The sequence below is a fragment of the Penicillium brevicompactum genome (assembly GCF_028827555.1).
Source record: "Penicillium brevicompactum strain IBT 35665 chromosome Unknown utg000006l_segment0_segment0, whole genome shotgun sequence".
Taxonomy (NCBI): domain Eukaryota; kingdom Fungi; phylum Ascomycota; class Eurotiomycetes; order Eurotiales; family Aspergillaceae; genus Penicillium; species Penicillium brevicompactum.
This window is the reverse complement of record NW_026623209.1, coordinates 2,927,002-2,946,775: the sequence shown is the minus strand read 5'-3', so window position 1 is coordinate 2,946,775 and position 19,774 is coordinate 2,927,002. Positions and strand designations below refer to the sequence as shown.

The 19,774-nt window shown below is 51.0% G+C and overlaps 7 protein-coding genes across 7 annotated transcripts; 3 read left to right on the top strand and 4 right to left on the bottom strand.

The window, feature by feature from the left end:
- Positions 1 to 4: 4 nt before the first annotated feature.
- On the top strand, positions 5 to 622 carry N7506_009317 (uncharacterized protein; the record flags this gene model as incomplete). Its single annotated transcript, XM_056958610.1, has 2 exons — positions 5 to 228; positions 283 to 622. 2 exons carry the CDS (start codon positions 5 to 7, stop codon positions 620 to 622), a joined length of 564 nt encoding a protein of 187 aa, XP_056808000.1.
- A 419-nt stretch (positions 623 to 1,041) lies between these two features.
- Positions 1,042 to 2,006, top strand: N7506_009316 (uncharacterized protein; the record flags this gene model as incomplete). The annotated part of the gene is made up of 2 exons (XM_056958609.1): positions 1,042 to 1,180; positions 1,237 to 2,006. 2 exons carry the CDS (start codon positions 1,042 to 1,044, stop codon positions 2,004 to 2,006), a joined length of 909 nt encoding a protein of 302 aa, XP_056807999.1.
- Positions 2,007 to 2,221: 215 nt separating this feature from the next.
- Positions 2,222 to 3,679, bottom strand: N7506_009315 (uncharacterized protein; the record flags this gene model as incomplete). Its single annotated transcript, XM_056958608.1, has 1 exon — positions 2,222 to 3,679. One exon carries the CDS (start codon positions 3,677 to 3,679, stop codon positions 2,222 to 2,224), a length of 1,458 nt encoding a protein of 485 aa, XP_056807998.1.
- A 368-nt stretch (positions 3,680 to 4,047) lies between these two features.
- N7506_009314 (uncharacterized protein) lies at positions 4,048 to 5,040 on the bottom strand (the record flags this gene model as incomplete). Its single annotated transcript, XM_056958607.1, has 2 exons — positions 4,048 to 4,338; positions 4,402 to 5,040. The coding sequence occupies 2 exons, from the start codon at positions 5,038 to 5,040 to the stop codon at positions 4,048 to 4,050; spliced, it is 930 nt and encodes a 309-aa protein (XP_056807997.1).
- Positions 5,041 to 5,508: 468 nt separating this feature from the next.
- N7506_009313 (cytochrome P450) lies at positions 5,509 to 7,203 on the bottom strand (the record flags this gene model as incomplete). The annotated part of the gene is made up of 3 exons (XM_056958606.1): positions 5,509 to 5,847; positions 5,910 to 6,020; positions 6,091 to 7,203. The coding sequence occupies 3 exons, from the start codon at positions 7,201 to 7,203 to the stop codon at positions 5,509 to 5,511; spliced, it is 1,563 nt and encodes a 520-aa protein (XP_056807996.1).
- A 1,445-nt stretch (positions 7,204 to 8,648) lies between these two features.
- Positions 8,649 to 11,071, bottom strand: N7506_009312 (MDR family MFS transporter; the record flags this gene model as incomplete). The annotated part of the gene is made up of 6 exons (XM_056958605.1): positions 8,649 to 8,672; positions 9,020 to 9,311; positions 9,381 to 9,731; positions 9,788 to 10,186; positions 10,267 to 10,685; positions 10,745 to 11,071. Coding segments are annotated over 6 exons (1,812 nt in total), but the record flags the coding sequence as incomplete, so codon positions are not given.
- A 438-nt stretch (positions 11,072 to 11,509) lies between these two features.
- N7506_009311 (type I polyketide synthase) lies at positions 11,510 to 19,527 on the top strand (the record flags this gene model as incomplete). Its single annotated transcript, XM_056958604.1, has 5 exons — positions 11,510 to 11,857; positions 11,919 to 11,976; positions 12,035 to 13,492; positions 13,601 to 18,288; positions 18,340 to 19,527. The coding sequence occupies 5 exons, from the start codon at positions 11,510 to 11,512 to the stop codon at positions 19,525 to 19,527; spliced, it is 7,740 nt and encodes a 2,579-aa protein (XP_056807994.1).
- Positions 19,528 to 19,774: the final 247 nt, after the last annotated feature.

Here is a 19,774-nt window from a genome sequence, read left to right as displayed (position 1 = left end):
TCAAATGAGTACCGAGGAGCGACAGGAAGCATTTTCCCATGCAGTAGCTATCCTCGCAGCGAATTTTCCTGATACACACAGTGCCGATGTGGGTCACCAGGCCGCCTCCTGGGCCCATTGTGAAAGAAGCATCCCCCATGTTGCGGCTATGCTGAAGAAGAGTGAAGAATTCCAGATCTTTGAGAACCTATACCAACCTTTTGCCGAGCTGCTACTTCGCTGTTCTTGGTAATTCGCGTCACCATGTCGTCAGTAAGGATAAAAGTTGCTAATAAAAACTAGGTACCTTTACGAGAGAGAGAACTACAGCATTGCCCTGTCATACATCGATGGAGCGCTGAAAAGGTTTTCTAGCAAAGACACCCTCGCTTATGCGAGTGAAATTGATCTCCGAGGTTTGATCCACCTTGATATCTGCCACTTTACAGCTGCGCTAGAGGACTTTGAAGAAGCATTCAAGATACGCACCAAGATTCTTGCCGATGGTCACTCATTGCTAGCCGCCAGTCAGGTCAATATTGGTCTTGCACTTACCGAGCTCGGGGAAGCTATCGCAGATCTTAGGAGATTCGGGGATCAGCGAAGAAAGCAAGAAGCTTCTCGATTGGGCGGTTTCGCTTAAAAGGGATATCAAAAGTCTCGATCCGGAGTTTGTTTTAGTGAATGAGATGAAATCTGACTTTGAGGAGCTTGTCCCGTGGATGCTGTGGTGATTCACACCTGTTGGAACTCCTCATGCGGTCACCCCGTCCGTTCGGACCATCATAGAAATTCGCCCAATTTGGAAACATCCGTTATGATAGCATATTTCGCACTTTTTGCTAGAAATATCTGTTTGAGTAACTCATGCGACGAGCGTAGATTAACATCATTGGTCCTGACAGGTAGAAAGAACACTTGGGAAACATCCTCGTCAACATTCCAGGACATCAATCCTCAGGGCAAAGACGTCGACAATACCCTGGCAGCCACTTACACACAAAGCGCAATCCAAATACTCTACCTGGAGATTTTTCTCACGAACTCTGAAATACTCCAAAAATGAGAATATTGGCATTGCACGGTCTCGGCTCATCATCTAGTCTGCTGAAAGAACAACTACGCCCCTTTATTCAAGAGCTCGGTCCCAGTTGCCACTTCATCTTCCTTGAAGGGGCTGTGACATGCGGCAGAGGCCCTGGTAAGTCTCCTTTCCTGCTCTGTTATCTGACATCAAGCTGAACATTGCTTGAATAGCGGTGCCACTCTGGGCCAGCCCTCCTTTTTACTCACATGCTACGGGATTTTCTCCCGCGGAGGTGCGCCAAACCTTTCAACGCATCGATCAATTTACTGAGGAGAATGGGCCATTTGACGGCGTGCTTGGTTTCAGCTTGGGGGCTGCTTTGGCTATGAGCTACATTCTCCACAAGCAACGCACACAACCTCATGGCAAGCTTCCATTCTACTTTGCCACGGTCTTCTCGCCGATCTTCGTGGCATCAGCGGATGAGACACAGTATGGAGGGATTGTCGATCGGTTGTTGGATGATGAGCATATAGCATTTCGCTCAGCGTTTCCGAACGAGGATTTCTTATCTACTCTCAAGACCGAGGATGAGAGAATATTCGCCGACTACACACGAGTAGTCTTGTCAATGAACTCTACCGTTGGCAATGTCCTGCCTGGAAAGTCTGCACCAACAGGGTTTTTTGAGGAACCCAACGGTGTTCAGGCCGCGAGTATTCCGCGAATGCTACATCCGAAATTGACTAAGGATCGCATTGGCATTCCAACTGTGGTTGTGACAGGAGCCAAGGAGGCAGGGGCAATATCGGAACAATCCCGTGTTGCCCAGGACCTGTGTAGAGCTTCGCTCAGATGGAAGTATCAACATGATGGTGGACACGACGTTCCTTTTAAGCGGTCGGATGTTCAAGAGATTGTTTCGTTTATGATGGAAGCCATTGAGGAAGGTCGGGAGCTAAGCTCGTTGCATGAGTATGAGGCCACAGCCAATCTGTGAGGATGTTATGGATATTTTGTGTCACTCGATTGTGGGGGTATTTTCTACTTCCCATGTTGGCTACTTGGTTTGATTAATGTTGTAAGAGAAATAGAAATAGTCTAAACCGAAAGTTCTGAACAAATCTACCATTGCAAAAGTTCGACAAAGACCAAGACCTAAATGAATATTTTTGACTTCAAATCTAACGCCGTAAATGACGAGCCGTGGTACATTCAAGAAATGGAGAAGGCGTATTGACTGAACTCATCATCCGAAGCCAAGAAGTCAAGCTCTTCCTCTGAAAGAGTCATAACAAACTCAATGCCGCCCGCCTTCTTTCGAGGGATAACAAAGCAAGTCCGGTAGCCGCGATTACAAGAGCCCATTAGAGGTCTGAATGCTTCCGGGTTCCCATTATTTCCAAAGACATGTTTCCCGAAGCATGTATCGTTGAAGGGAAGTGTCATGGGCGCCATCACACCAACAGAAGTTGGCGGGTGCATCCGCGCTGCGCGTAGTGCTTGTTGACCATCGTATCGTGTAGCAGACCGGGCCAAACCATATGCAGCCAAAAGCATATCTGGATGTGCAAACTGCTCGGCGTGTACATGGATTGCATTGGCTACCCATGAGACACTCGTGTCGGGCGAAATGAGTGTTTCAACAGAAACCGTGATTCGGTTCTCGTAATTCATGTTCCCAAGATATAGAACGTCCATTGAATTCAACAACTTGGGTCGTCCATCAAAAGGTAACGACAATGATGCAACATTTGGGTCGCTGCCAATGAAAGCTGGGATGCCCAAACTCGTTGAAGCTCTCACCAGACTTCGGAAAATCAACGCGCATATGAGATCGTTCCCCGAGATTTCCTCCGCACCAAACTCTTGCGTGCATTGCTTCCGAAGACTGGTATATGCTGACTGGGGCATGTAGAATATTTCTGGCGCCATGCGTAATGAATCATCATCGATCGGTGTAGTCGTTGGCACATCGTCAAAACCGACAAGACGCGACATCTCAGCGGCATTTTCTATCGAATTACGGTCGGAGCGAGGTTTGCGCTTTTCCTCGAGAAAGCTGTCCAACAACGACCGGTCCATCGTAGATCGGAGTCCTGGTACGGTTGAGTTGGCTTGAGAAAAAGCATTGCTGCAGTAATCCGCCCAAATCTTAGTGACTGCAAGCATAGCAGTTCCATCCGAGACCGGCGCTGCAACGGATAGAACCAGTATACATCCACCAGGAATAAAGTTAGCTTGCGCTGCAAGCACAGGGGCTCCTGCCTCGAAGTCAGGTTTGAATGGCGATTCCCACAGCAAAGCTTCATCCTCAAAGGAATCCAACGGAAAGCCAGTCTCGCGAAGATCAGAGAATGTCAAGCAATTGTCGAGCTGATAAAATCGAAGAATGCCATCTGATAGTTTGTCAAATGAGAAGATGTTGTTGCAAGGGTAGCGAATCTCAAGTTGACCGGGCCGCCATCCTGGTGTGCTCTCGGGCTGATAATGCACCCGTCCGGCCAGCCAAGGTGTTTGTGAAAGAGTCTTTTTCAATCCTTCGCGGAGACAATCGAAGGCATTTTTGGGCTGAGTGTCCTCTTTTAGGCTCAGGTAAATGACGCTTTGAGGAATATTGCTCGACGCAATGTGGTCCAGGGGTCCGAGTGGAATAGTTTGAAATCCAGTCATATTTTCTTGGTGTAGGGTGACGATAGATCCACTAAATGGGAAATGAGACACACTTCCAGAATCTCCATGAGAGAACACTGTAGAATATAATCATGTAGCGAGCATTTGGTTTGCATACGTAGACAGCCGGATGTTCCCACGTTGGGTAACTTTTCCATTCTATACTTCCCGGTTGGGTTTAGCGCTAGATGTGGATCCAGGGGCTGGGGCCGCAATTCACATTTTCGTGGAAGCAACGATCTCCATTGCTATGACGGAGCCTCCTCTGAGACTCTGATGCCCTGGACTTGTATAGCTCATCATGGATTATGGATCTACTGATTTCCCCCTGAAACATACTAACACGGCAACTTAGTAGGCAGCCAAGCTCATTGCCGCATTCCCTTCTCCCGAATCCGCGCGACCGCATTCCGCCTCGACTCGATCACCCTCTCGCTGGGACGTCCAAACAGCTTGGGATACAAAGCCTCCATCTGAACGTCACGAATGTCGATCTCGAAGGATTCCTTGCTGCCAATTTTCTGCGTCTCAACGATGTTTCCATTTCCCCATTGAGGCTCTTGCAACACGCGCAAAAGCACATCGGCACACTCGTGGGGCGAAAGAGTGACATCGTCCTCGGTGACTTTCTTGTTCCACTCGGGTTCGAAGATCGGAGTCTGTACTGTCAGCCTAGGCCTCGGGACCACTAATTCACATCATCCGGAGATGCCTCAACTTACAAGGACTGCACCTGGACACAACGCGGCGAACCTGATTCCACAAATGTCTCGGAGCGCACCCATTGACTTCACAAAACTGATGAGCCCCGCCTTGCTGGACATATATAAGGGTGTCTCAATGGAATGGAGGTAACCCGCGAGACTGGCGACCGCTAAAAAGTTTCCCTGGATCTCTTTGTGCTGGGTCCAGTAATCGATGGCGATCTGCGCCAAACGTACAGGGGCCACATAGTTCACGGCTATAGTTGAGTACTGACCGACTGCCGCATCAGCGGGATCGCGAGACTCAGGCGAGATGCCTGGCGCATTCCAAAAGCTGCTCCAGGGTGGCTCGTAAACACCCGCCACGCTTGCAACAATGTCGACACGGCCAAATGCTTGAATTGTGTTTTCCCATAGGCTCTGAATTTGATCCCAGTTGGTGACATCGGTTCTCTGGAATAATGCACTCGGCGCTCCGGGTTGACTTAGCGAGTGCGCGTGTGCATTCAGTGTCGATTCCGCTTCAGGCCTGAGATTCAAATCCGCTAGCATCACAGAGCAACCTGCTTTGAGGAGCAGCTCTGCTGTTGCATGGCCGATTCCTGAGCCAGCGCCCGTGACGAGAGCTACCTTGCCCTTGAGACTGTAGGTGGTCATATTGTTACCAACTCACTGACAAGGGTGGAGAGGGTAAATCAGAACAAGAGCTCTTGTACAGAAATCAACAGCATATGGAGCTTATTTTCATTGTATGTCAATCAATTTAATTACATTTGTCTCATTATGTCTGAATGGGTACAACCGTTTTGGGACAAGATAACCCCTACCCAAATCAGGCAATGCACTACATCATCTCGGATCTGACCAGGAAAGGTGACCGCCCTTTCATGCAAAGACTCTTCATTCCCGAGGTCAGTACACAATGTTACTGGCCATAGGGCTAGTGTTTTCTCAGTACTTTCTATGCCAGGTGCTGACCTACGAGGACCAAGGTCTGAGAAAAAGCACTGTGTGTGCGGAATTATAGCTAAAGGCTGGGAGTGAAATAATACAGAAGTCATTACGGAGTATCTGTAGTCCATCGATTAATTAGAACCTTTGACGATTTCGCATACTCTAAGCTCTCTAATCCCTGAGTCTGTCTTTGGTGATCTTGACCCTGATGCCCTTGCTCTCCAGACTAGGTTGTCCAATAACAGAATCCATAACCACATCTACATCACGCTCTCTTTCCGTCTCAAATAGTTCCATATCAAACCGAGCACATATATAGGCGACCGTTAGATAAAGCTCTGCATTAGCAAGGTTGATACCGAGGCACACTCTGGTACCCCGACCGAAACCCAAGAAGTAGTTTGCCTTCAATGAAGGATCGTCAATCCACCGTTGGGGTTCGAATGTATAGGGATCGGGGAAGATTTTGGGATCGGTATGGAGGAGATAATGGGATTGCATGACGCTTGTCTGTTGTTTCCAGTGGTTTATTAGCAACGCAAGCAAAGGGAAACGAGTGTCAATTTCCTTACGCCGGGTGGAATGGTCCAATCCTTGTATTTGAGCTCTTCCTCTGGAGCGTATCTTGGCATGCGACTCGAAACAACATGAGATAGCCTAACGCCCTCGGTGATCATTGCAGACTAGAGATTGACTTGTTCAGCACAAATGTTGTGTGGAGAATAATTCTGGAAAGGAACGGCAGCAACTCACAAAATAAGGAATGGCTTCTAGTTCAGCCAAGGAAATGCGGGAGTCAGGATGGGGCATATGATGTGCCAGTTCCTTCCTCACTCTATCCAAGACATTCGGGGTGTCAAGAAGCAAGAACAGAATTACGGCCAAAGATCTCGCCGTCGTTTCGGTTCCTGCCATGACAAGCAAGCCTGCCTCCGCCGAAAGGCGAGCAGGGGTTTTGTCGCTGGGTGGTAGATTGCTCTCAAGAATATCCTGGAATATAGAGCGGGTAGCAGACTTCTCAAGATGGCCGTTTTGTTCCTCTTCGATCGCAGTTTGGATCATCCCCTTGAACAGGGCTCTGTTCCTTGGTACTAGTGCAGCAGCTGGACTGAGCTTCGTAACCAACTTAGGTGGAAGCAACATAATGACCGCTTTAGCTACCCATGGGAATTGACGAGCGAAAGGTCCCATCTGAGCCATTTTGGCGTAGCCCTCCAGCTCCTCCTCCGCCCAGTCGGGTTCGCCCAACTTGTTCCAATCTTTTCCAAACGCGTAAGCGGAGATGACATCCATAGTCAGAGCACCTGCCGCGAATAGCAAGTTTACAGTTTCTCCGGTCTGACGAGCTTCCGCGATACGAGCCACCAAAATATCGATTTTGTCCACAACGCGTCCCTCCAAAGCTTGAATCGACCGCTTGCTGAAGAAAGGACTCAGCGCGGCGCGCCTCACCCGGTGGACATCGTGATCGACTGTGTTGAACAATGACCATCCCATGGGACTGGTCTTTGAAGAATGGAAAAACCACTCATCGCGATTGCGCTTGCGGCGTCCGCTGGCGTAGATATCGTCAAGATACTCCGGGTCTCGGATATGGATATGGAGCGGATTGATGCGCACGATCGGACCGTACTTGTTATGCAGGTCCTCGATTTTCCAGAGGAAGCGCAGCTTATGAGGAAACAGATCGTAGTAGAACTCGTACCAGAAGGTCGCTCCTGCAAGCTTCGGACCAGGAAACTTCGCCAGCGGGTGTAAGGTGACTCGATATATGTAGATTGAAATCCAATATGCGATGAAAAGTGTCGTCGCGGATGCCAGTATATGCGACAAGCTGGCGCTTTGCAGCAGCGTTAAGAGGCCCATTGTACCTCCAATTTGCAGAGTCGAATGGGTGTCGAGAGAGGTGAGTTGGGCTGATACAAAACATCCCCGCGACCGCCCTTTTGATCCTGCATCTTTTGGGTACTTTGCGGCTCACCAATTAGCAGAGACCAAAAACCAATTCAGCACATTTCCTTCTGTCCGTAATAGGAAATACCCGAAGGATACAGTGAGAATGCCTGCCAAGAGAGATCGACGGGTGGGGGCGGAGATCGAAATATGGCCATGAGTCGATTCTGGGATTGCAAGACCACGAGCTTTACCTTCCCATACTCGGCTGAGCAGCGATGGCTTGAATTTGGACTAACTCACGGACAAAGGTTGAGCTTGTCAGGCTGCTAAGGCAGAGGTGAAGCAGTGTGCAGGTGCCGCCCACAGTGGAGCCGTCCTTGACTAATCGGGACTAGTGTCCAAGGGTCCACGGGTTTACCCCGTTGCTTATGTTGCTCATTGCTGGTTTATAACTTCTTACTCCGTGCAGAGTTCTTCTTCTCTATCCTTTTACTGTATACAATTTTTTTGGCTGATAGTAAGGTTTACATTACCCCGGGGATCGATGGATTGATATGGAGTACTTCGTTAGGCAGATAAAGCCAATATACAGCTCAAAGCCCAATCGATATTTCCAAAGGAATGGAGAGAGCAGGGGGCATTTCAGATCTGATCACTATCGGGCTCAGTAGATCCTTCCTCTTTCCCAGCTCCTGGCGCTAATTTCCACCGAATAAGACGAGAGAAAGAAAGCATCCACCTCTGATTGATAAAGTCCTGGTGCGCGCCGTAGACCTCTAAGCTGAAAACGATGGCAGCAGCATGCGAAAGTAACAAATTGCCCAGACGCCCCTGCTAATTGAAAGTCTCGTCACCGATTTTTATCTCGATTTCTTGTTCCTCTGCCATGCGCTTATACTCCTCGAGCTTTGGCCTGGTATGGTTGGTTCGCTCAATCACTAGAGGGATGGAATTCGACATGTAACCGCATTTCAATCAGTCGACTTTCGACCGTTCGAATGAATGCCCTTTGCACTTTTTCATGATTAACATGGATTATTTTGATATCCTCTCTCTACGTGCGGTTGTTGGTTGGTACCTTGGAACCTAACCGCCGGCTCCAGCCCTGGAGGGGTGCCCAGGTGTTGGATATATATTCGTGAACTCGACACAAGTGTACCAGTGCCCAGGTGGACCTACAGAGCTCCTAACGGACCTCATGCTGGGCCAAGTGTGTGCTCAAGGTTAGGTTTTTCAAGGTTCCAACCATGGAAGGTTGCGGGCCGGCCCGCAACCTTGGAAGTCTAATACATTTCGAAAAGCCCGCAAATTGATAGGGATACCCAGATTGCACCCCCTTGTGATATACCCATATAAAAGGCTCTTATTGGATTTCACAGCCCTGATGATATCACCGAAACTACTGGAAGACCACCTCAGCCCAAAAGCTTCTCAAGTAGCTTCCAGGGTTGTTTAAATCTCTTGAAATGGCCCCAGGGATATATGTTCTCGGAACAAACATGAAAGAGATAGGGGATGAATGGTATGTTGTGTATTACCAAGTGAACAGGGGCGCGTTCAGATGTACACTACATTCACCGGTAGATTCAGCCACATCAGAGAGCATGATTTACCAAAACCTTGGAACCGGGCACAACATGCATGGATGGAAGGAGATCCGGGAGGCCCAGTTCGAAACGAGGGAAGAAATGGCTTTGCTGCGGTCTGGAAACCTATATCTTACCAAATAAGGGCCTAGACTTCCTTTTCGGCAGAAGGAGTTGGGGAAAATATTGACCGAGCGAACAGCCCCGGAGCGATCACGCCGAGGTCCCTGTTTTTTTTTACGGTGCTCCACACCTAGAGCACCGATAACCGAAACACAACTCAAAACGACAGCAAGGAGCCAGGATTGTGTCAGAGAATCGCTGATTACACCTAGGACCTTGACCTTTGTGTCCCCGGACAAGCCTTTCGTAATTGTTGTTACGCCACCACTTGAGACAGTGCTGGGGTCAAAGCCGGTGACGTTGAGATTGAGAAGGCCGGATTGAAGATTGTTTGTAAAGAGGCACTGCCCAACCGAGACGAATATCGCACTAAATAAAGCAACAGATGAGTCAACTTGCCACATTGAATGTAGAACACTTCTCAAGATCAATACTGACCCTCCGAAGATTTGAAAAAACATGACCATGCCAGTACCAATCGGGATGTCAGCTAGCGGAAGAACGCTCTGCGCGACCATCATCGGGGTCAAAGTAGCTAAGCTTGACCCAACGGCGTAGACTATCTGGTAGCCAATCCACCGGGGCTGGCTTGTCCCCACATGAAATGTAGTGAAAATGCCAGATCCCACGCAGCCAAAGACCGCACCAACGATCATGAAGATATCAGCGTAACCAAACTTGGATACTAAAAGGCCGCCCATGAGGGACACAATTGTGCTTGTGATAACCCAGGGAAGAGTTGCAACACCTGACAAGAGCGGCGACTTTTCCTTCACGGATTGGAGCCATCTGCATAGAGAGTGTTAGTGGGATTTTCCAAATTCAAGTTTTGATGGCACGCTCACATGGGGAAATAGGTTGTCAGCACAAATATAGCCCCAGCTGTTGCAAAAGAAAAGAATGAAGAGCAAAGGACTGTGCGTTGAGTGAACACACGCGCTGGAAGCATGGCTTTGTTCTTCTGCCATATTTCGATGCCAATGAAGGCCAAGCCTAAGACACCGAAGACAACCAACAAAGCAACAATTCGGCCGTTTGACCATTCATACTCGGTTCCGCCCCACTGAAGTGCAATCAACAGACTGACTACCGACGCCGCGAGTACCACCAGCCCGAGAAGATCAAGGGTCTCGAAGAGATCAGACCAAGAGGTGAAGCCCTCCACCTGCCCTCTCTTTGGATGGACTGTAAAAATGAATATGGTGTAAATAACAGCACCCAGCGGTAGATTTATATAGAAACACCTGCAAGGTCACATCACACTGTCAGCATATCTGAGCTGTCATTGCAAGCATGCACTGGATTGTGACACGTTGTTGCTCACCATCTCCACGAGACACGCTCCGTGAGGGCACCGCCAATGAGTGGCCCGGCCGTAAGGGCCAGCCCTCGACAAGCGCCGATCAAGCCGAGAATCATAGGCCGTTTTGCAGTGGGGGCGATGAATGGGACAAGAGAGAATGCCCCAATCATTATACCAGAGGAGCCGAGACCAGAGATAGCACGGCCCCCGATGAGAGCATTTGATGTTGGGGCAGCGCCACAAACAGCAGACCCTGCCAAGAAGAGTACCATCGCCGAGGTATAAAGCCAACGAATAGAATAGCGTGCCATCAGCTTGCCATAGGGGAGTTGGGTCATGCAGATGGCCATCGGATAGATACTAGCGTACCAGCCGACATCATTGAGAGAATTAAATTGATCTGTAATATAAGGAATGGCAGTAGCCACTATTGTACTGTCCTGTATGATCCATGAGTTCAAGGTACTTTTGTTGTCAAGCTAACGGGGAATGACCGTACCAAGGTGGCAACAAATATCCCGAGACACAAAGCCAAGACGGCAAGCCAGAGCCGTAATCCGGTGGCGTACTGGGGCTCCCCGGGAGCGCTGGTAGCTTCTGTATGCCGGAGGTCCTCTTTTGACTCTAATTCTTGGCTGGGACCGAGGGCCAGTTCCGGCTCGGGCAATCTCTGAGAATGATCGCTAGTATGCTCACTGGGACTTGGTATCTGTTGGCGCTCTTGGTTGTCTGACATGATCAACGTTCCTTTTGAACAATATATATGGCAGAGGAAGAATGTGAATGAGACTGTAAGCCGGTCGGGTGAATTGACGAGGTGAGAGTAGCTGGATCATGTCGCCAGCAGGATGTATCACGTGTTGTTTGGAATAGCACTGATTCTCTCTTCTCCTATAGCCTGCCCCTTTCCAAGGTCAATCATGCAGGATCGACGTAGGGGCGATTGTGCTGGAGAATGTATGGCCAAAAGCGGTTACCTCCGCTTTTCTTTGGAGACTTCCCAATTGGGTAACATCCGTGCAAACCCTCAGTTGCCGTGTCGATGTAGCAAACACCAAATCAAGCAGTATCCAACGATAATATGATCTTTGCTGAGGTTATACGGGTGACTGCCTAGGTGGCCCCCACGATGGGGCCAAATGCCACATTGGCAATACCGATTTGAGATAGCTGGAATTGATATAAAATGTAGTGGTACTGCTCAATGCTTCGAAGGCAGTGAAAGCTTTGTAACCAAGCTAACCACAAAGCCAAATCTTCTACAATGTCTCCTACAGCGATCGCCGACCTTGAAACTCCCTCAGTGGAACAGAGTGGTGCTAATGCACCTCGACCTGGATCCGGGGCGGCACAGTCGATCCCAATTGCCATCGTGGGCATGGCCTGTCGCTTCCCTGGAGATGTCGAAAACCCGTCACAATTATGGGAGCTCTGTGTCAATGGCAAGGATGGGTGGACGCCCATCCCAGAGGATCGGTTCGATGTGAATTCTCTGTACCACAAGAGCCACGACAGAGTGGGGAGGAGTCATGTCCAAGGCGGTTACTTCATGAAGAAGGACATTTCCCTCTTTGATGCCGCCTTTTTCAGCTTAGCTTCTGATGTTGCCAGTGTGAGTCAAGCCAATAAAGAAGCCCGCAGAAGGCGATTATCTAATTGATGTCAATAAATAGGGCCTGGACCCACAGGCGAGATTGATGATGGAGAGTGTCTACGAAGCAACAGAAGATGGTAAGTCCAGAGCTGCTGCAACTTGAATCTGAATGGCCAAGATAATAACGTCTCTCAGCTGGAATTCCCATCGAAGAACTGGCGGGCACCAACACCTCCGTCTATGCAGGCACTTTCAACAAAGATTACCACGAAATGCAAACCAAGGATGCCGAGGTTCTTCCTCATGCCTTCCTTGCAGGCACAGGTACCGCGATGATTGCGAACCGTCTTTCACACTTCTACGATCTTCAAGGTCCCAGCATGTCTATTGACACAGGCTGCTCTGCTGGAATTGTGGCCATTCACCAAGGCTGCCAAAGTATTCGCTCTGGAGAGAGCGATATTTCCATCGTCGGAGCAGCCAGCACACTACTTACCCAGGATGCCTTCATCTCCGCCAGTTCAATCGGTGCAATCGGAGACGAGGGGAAGTGCTTTGCCTGGGATGAGCGTGCTCACGGTTATGGTCGTGGAGAGGGTGTTGCTACCATGATTCTTCAACCCCTCGATGCAGCATTGAAGGCTGGAAAACAGGTCCACGCTGTCATCAGAGACTCTGGACTAAACCAGGATGGAAAAACGACTACCATCACTTCTCCTTCTGCAGACGCTCAAGTCAAACTGATCCGCGAATGTTATAAGCGCGCTGGATTCAATCTCTCCGACACCGGATACGTGGAGGCGCATATGACCGGAACGGCGGCTGGAGATCCGATCGAGGCCGAGGCTATCTCGAGGACCTTCGGCCAGAGCCGTGCAGAAGATGATCCAATCAATGTTGGATCTGTGAAGACAAACCTTGGTCATACCGAACCTGTCAGTGGTCTCGCAGCTGTCATGAAGACAGTGTATGCTCTCAAAAACCAGACGATCCCGCCCAACCTCAATTATGCCGTGACAAACCCAGCAATTGACCTCAAAGGAGGCCACTTGCAGGTGCCAATCAGTGCTACACCATGGCCAAAGGACAAGTTGTTGCGTGCTTCAGTGAACAACTTTGGATATGGTGGTACCAATGGCCACGTCATTCTGGACCCATCTCCAACCGACCAGGAAATCTGGGACAGCAAATTGGTCACCAATGGGGATCTTGAAACAGCCGGTGACAGTGTTGTCATCCCTGATGGCCCAGCAAGCGAAGCCGAAGATGACAAGTCTTTCGTCTATCTGTTGAGCGCCAAAGACTCTGTCGCATGTGACACCATGATGCGGCAATTCGCGGCACATATCACACAAACGCACCCCAGCCCAAGTGATTTGGCCTACACACTGACTGAGCGGCGATCAAAGCACAACTGGGTGGCGGCAGTACGAGCAAAGACGATTGATGAACTTGCCGAACGTCTTGCCAACCCGACACAGAAGCCCCTGAGCGCTGCTAAGCTTCCCAGACTTGGCTTTGTCTTCAACGGACAAGGAGCTCAATGGCACGCCATGGGTCGCGAGCTGATTGATAGCTATCCAGCATTTGGACAAGGCATTCGTCAGGCAGATGAAATCCTCAAGGAGTACGGGGCGGATTGGTCTTTGAAAGGTATGCATAACCCGTCACAACCAGGCAAACCCCCAAGAGGGAGTTTGGGAAGACCTTGAAACCGAATGACTGGGTGATATCGACTCGAAACTAACCATTGGTGCTTAGATGAACTCATGCGAGATGCCACAACATCCCGAGTCGGCGAAATCCAGCTGAGCCAGCCCATCAGTGTTGCGGTGCAGCTCTGCCTCGTTGACCTCCTGGCGTCATGGGGTATCTTGCCCTCAGCCGTGACTAGTCACTCGAGCGGAGAAATTGCCGCGGCCTATGCGACAAAAGCCCTCTCTTTCAGGGAAGCGCTGGGTGTTGCCTACTTCCGAGGCGAGTTAGCCCTCAAGCATCTGAAGCTTCACTCTCTTAGAGGCGGTATGCTTGCTACGGCAGTCGGCCCTGAGACCGCCGAGCAATACATCGCGAAGGCAGCTGAGTCCGAGGGGCGCGTTGTGGTCGCTTGTGTCAACAGCCCTAGCAGTGTGACCCTGTCGGGTGACATCAGTGCCCTTGACGAGGTGGCTGCACTTCTTGAAGAAGACGGTGTATTCGCACGAAAGCTCAAGGTCCCTATGGCGTACCACTCTCACCACATGGAATACATCGAGAAAGAGTATATCGATGCATTGCGATCCATTCTCCCAATTCCACGAAAGAAACAATGGGGAGATGAGGCTATTTTCGTCTCACCCGTTACCGGAGAGAAGGTGGGATCCCCGGCCGGTCTGACTCCTGAGCACTGGGCCCGCAACATGACCAGTCCTGTCCTCTTCAGCCAGGCCTTCCAAACCATGTCCAGCGAGATTGACATGGTTCTCGAAATTGGTGCACATGGCACCCTCGCTGGACCGATCAGACAAATCCTGAAGGCCCAGGGGACAGAGATGCCCTATGCCACATGCCTCAAGCGACCTTCAGACGCCGTCGAGACCATGCAAGACCTCGCATGTGACCTCATTGGTCGAGGCTACCCAGTCAACCTCAAGCAGGTCAATTCTCTCGCCGAAGAGCAGCAAGCTCAAAAGTTTGTCACCGGTCTTCCGTCTTACCCCTGGAACCACAGCAAGAAGTACTGGGTGGAGCCACGCATCAGCCGGGAGCAACGTTTCAAGAAGTTCCCCCCTCATGAGCTTCTGGGCACTCCACTGAACGGAAGCAATGGCCTCACGCCAACATGGAGAAACTTCCTGCGCCTGGGTGAGATTCCATGGCTCAAGGATCACCAGATTGACGGATCTGTGGTTTTCCCTGGAGCGGGCTATATTGCCAATGCGATTGAAGCCGTGCGTCTGCTCACTGATCCCTCCGAGGAAACCGTCCATGGTTACCGCTTGCGAGACATTGACATCATCAATGCCATGATTATTCCCGACACGGTTTTCGGCATTGAAATCCAGCTGACGCTGCATCCTTGCAGCGAGAAGGAGTTCGACCACGACGGCTGGTGGCAATTCGAGCTCAGCTCATTGACTTCCGGTGGCCCTTGGATCCAGCACTGCAAAGGCTATGTTTCGGCTGAAACTGGTGACAAGTCTAGGACATCGGAGCTTACTCGCGGTCTAGAAGCACCCGAAGAGAAAGGCTACCTACAGCACAATGACAGCATTCCCGAGACCGAGGTCGACATTGAAACACTCTTCTCTGGTCTGCGCGAGAGAGGGATCTACCACGGCCCGGAATTCCAGAACCTTGTCAAGAGTCGCGCGGCCGGAAAGCGTGCAATCACTGATTTCACAATTGCCAATGTAGCGTGCGAAGAGCATGACTACGTTCTGCACCCTACCACGCTTGACTCAATCCTCCAAGCATCATTCGGCAGTTTGCCCAAGGACATGGACAAGGACACCATGGTGCTACCCCGTTTCATCCGCACCCTGTCTGTTCCAAAGGACTTCAAGAGACAGGGCGGCGAAAAGCTCCGAGCTTTCTCGGAGATGGTGAAGGCAGACAAGAAGGGTGTTACTTCCAGCCTTTCCGTCGTCGCTGCCAACGCTGAACCATCCGCTGGGTTCCTCCAAATGCAAGACTTCTTCGGGCAGGCCGTTCCCAAGAGCGGCGATGACGCCGACGACGAGGCTTGCATGTGCTCCAAGAGCTGCTGGGAGCTAGATGTTCTCCACAATTTCCCAGAGGACATGAAGAAGTCACTTGCGATCCCAATTTCGGAGCAGGAGGTTCAATTCGAGCGAAACTTGAACAAGGGCTCATACTTCTGGATCTTGGACGCATTGACGGAGTTGAAAGACCAGAATCAAGACAACTGGGAGCCCCACCACAGACGCATGGTTTCGTGGATGCAAACCATTGTTGAAAAGGGCAAATTGGGCAATATTGGCCCTGGAAGCGCAACATGGCACAAGACCAGCAAGGGTCTCAAGACCATGCATGGCGACGAGCTTGGCTCCGGAGATGTTGCTGGTCGGCTGGTTGCTCGTGTCGGACGCAACCTTGCTGGAATTCTGCGTGGTGATATCAACCCACTTGAGTTGATGATGGAAGGAAACCTCCTCAACCAGTTCTATGGGGATCACCAGGCCCTCAAGACTCGTTCTTATAAGCAGTTGTCGGCGATTGCAGAGCTTTATGCCATCAAGCGTCCTGGTGCCCATGTTCTCGAAATTGGAGCCGGTACTGGCGGTGCCACCACAACTGTCTTGGAAGGATTTAGCGCTAGAGGTGATGATACCTCCTCTATCCTTGGTCATTATACTTTCACAGACGTCTCGCCTGCCTTCTTGGAAGGTGCCAAGGCGAAGTTTGCTGGGTATTCTTCTCTCATGGACTACAAGAAGCTGGATATCGAGAGCGATCCTTTCGATCAAGGTTTCACCGGTGGCTCATATGATTTGATCGTCTCTTCATTCTGTCTGCATGCCACCAAGGATCTTGCGAAGACGATGAGCCATGTGCGAAAGCTACTCAAGCCAGGTGGCACTCTGTTGTTGATCGAGGCTACCGCCGACAGTCTCCCTTCGCAGCTGATCTTCGGTACTCTGCCAGGTTGGTGGCTTGGAGTAGAGCCTGAGCGCCAGAACAGCCCCAACGCGCCGCTTGACATGTGGGACCGAGTCTTGCAGCAGACAGGATTCACAGGTGTAGACCTGGAGGTGCCTGACTACGAGGATGCTGAGTTCCAGTCTGCACGTGTCATTTCTTCCAGAGCCACCACGGCAGTATCGGGGCAATTCAGCATTGTCCTGCCCTCAGGCCAAAGTCTCGCCACCGCGCCTGTAGACAAGCAGCAGTGGCTGTCGAAGCTTGCCGATGAAATCCAATCACAGGTCGGCGTCGCTCCTCCTATTCTGTCTTTGGATGATGAGGACTCTTGGAAAGACACAGTCTGCATCTTCACGGCGGAGATGGAGGCTCCTTTCGTCGATGGATTGGATGCCGTAACGTTCGAAAAGCAGCGCAAATTGCTCCTCAACAGCGGAGGCCTTCTGTGGCTAAGCTGTGGTGGACTTGTTGACGCCACGGATCCTTCCTTCGGAGCCACAGACGGTTTGATCAGATCCATGCGACAGGAAGACGCTGGAAAGCGTTGGATCAGACTCGACTTCGACAATGACAGCAAGCCTTGGACCGAGAACAAGCTCAACCACATTCTCCATGTCTTGCAGGCTAGCTTCGACGAGTCGCTCGATCCCTCGGATATCGAGTGGGAATATGCCGTCAAAGACTCTTTGCTTCGCGTCTCCAGATCGTTCCCTGACAAGGCCCAGGATGCTCTGGCCCGGGACCTGAAGATCGACCCAACCCCTGAGCTTCAGCCGTTTAAGCAAGAAGGCCGACCTTTGATCTGGGAGGTCCCCGCTTCCGGGACATTGGGTCTTGATCCATACTTTACTGACAATCTGGAACTGACCACCACTGAGGTGCCCAGCGGTATGGTCGAAGTGGAGGCCAAGGCGTACGGTCTCAATTTCCGAGAGGTTATGGTCCAGCTTGGTCAGCTCGATGAGCCACTGAAGGGACACGAATGCTCTGGCATTGTCACGGCACTCGGTCCCAACACCGAACAAAGTGGACTCAAAGTCGGTGACCGGGTTTGCGCGCTGGTGAGAGGCCGCATGGCAAGCAGAGGTAGAACCTGGTGGACCTCAGTGGCCAAACTCCCTGCCCGAATGGCGATTTCGTGGGAAGAAGCCGCTTCGTTTCCAGCAGCATACGTGACCGCTTATGGCAGTCTGATCCAAACCGCCAGACTTCAAAAGGGTGAAAGTGTCCTGGTTCATGCCGCAGCAGGTGGTACTGGTCAAGCAGCCGTTATCCTTGCTCAATCCGTTGGTGCTGAGGTCTTTGCTACTTGCAGCACCAAGGCGAAGCGGGACCTTCTGATGGATCAGTATGGCATCCCCGAGGACCATATTTTCTCAAGCCGTGACGCAAGCTTTGCCCCGGCCATCATGGCTAGTACTGCGGGCAAGGGTGTAGACGTGGTTCTCAACTCGCTCTCAGGGCCCCTGTTGAAGGCAACATGGGACTGTGTAGCCCGCTTCGGTCGCTTTGTCGATATCACTAAGATGGACATTGAGGCTAATCGCCGTCTGGAGACTTCGCCTTTCGGTCGCTGTGCTGTCTACACCAGTTTCGATCTCTTGCAGCTGACAGAGTACTGTGGTCCTCTGACCAACGAGGCTCTCGTTGAGTGCGTCCGGATTGTCCATGATCGCAGTGCAGCCCCTGTGTACCCTATCACGCCATACTCAATCTCCGAAATGGCCACTGCCATGCGACAGATGCAGGGAGGACAACACAAGGGCAAGCTTGTTCTTGTTCCCCGCGACGGTGATCAGGTCAAGGTGAGTTATTCCTAATTCTTGTTACGTGATGTTGACTAACTTGAGCCTCAGGTTGTTACCCGCCCTCCACCTCTTGCCCTTGCCAGAGATGATGCGACTTATCTGATCTCAGGTGGACTGGGTGGTATTGGTCGTGCTATAGCATCTTGGTTCATTGAGAATGGTGCCAAGAATGTTGTTCTTGTGTCCAGAAATGCGACGAAGCATGATGAAACTCCCAAGCTCCTCGAGGAGGCTCAGGCTGCCGGATGCCGCCTCCTGGTCCGTGACTGTGACGTCTCGGACGAGCAGAGACTGCTTTCTCTCCTCCAAGAGTGCTCCGATGCTGGCCTTCCCACCATCCGTGGTGCAATCACCGGTGCTATGGTACTAAACGACAGTATCATGGAGCGTATGACCTTCGAACAATGGAGCAACGGTGTGCGCCCGAAGATCGACGGCAGTCGTAACCTGCACAAGCATCTCCCTGCCATGGAGTTCTATATCATGTTGTCATCCGTCGCTGGTGTCGCTGGTCACATGTCGCAGGCTAATTACGCCGCCGGAAACACCTATCAAGACGCCCTCGCCCGCCACCGTACATCCAACAGCCTGCCGGCGGTGACGATCGATCTTGGTGCGGTTCGTTCAGTGGGTTACGTTGCTGATCAGGAAGCCAGTGGCAACGAGAACCTGCGATCTCGTGTTGAGAACGTTGGATTCGGCTCTGTAGACCTTTCTGCAGTGCTGGGGATCATTGACGTCGCTATTCGTGATCCTCTGCGGAAGACGCTCGAGGAGTGCCAGATCGCCGTCGGTCCCAACTTCCATGCATTTGCCAAGGATTCAGCCATGGGACGCGACCGTCGCTTCGGTACTCTTCGCATTACCACTCAACGCGGTCTCAGCAGCGCCGCAGCGGCGAGCAACTCGGGGTCGGGATCAACTGCTGCCTTGGTTGCGGGTCTCAAGGGAGCTTCATCAATCATTGAAGCTAGCATTCTTCTAGTCGATGCTCTATCTGGCAAGTTGTCTGACATCTTCAGCATTCCACTGTCGGACATCGATCCTGAGCTGCCTCTGGCCAGATACGGTGTTGACTCTCTCGTCGCCGTTGAGCTGCGCAACTGGATCAGCGGAACTCTCAAAGCCAAGGTCTCTGTCTTTGAGGTTCTCCAGAGTGCTTCGCTTACTGAATTTGCAACCCTCGTGGCCAGCAAGAGTGAATTTATGGTGGCCAAGGGTTTGGCTAGTGCATAGGAGATTGGCAGCCACAAGGTTGATCAAGCTTCCCAACGATAGCTATCTCTTTGGTTGATTTGAGCATTTCTGGATATATTGAAAAACATAAATACGAATGTCGATTGATTTTAACCCAAACACATTGTCCATTGCTAGAGAGTAGAGACGCGTCTTGACGTGTTGTGATGTTTGCACCATTTGCGCTGTTTGTGCTGTTTGTCAATCTGCCGCCACGAAAGTGGTTGGCGCGACATGTTTGCAGCAG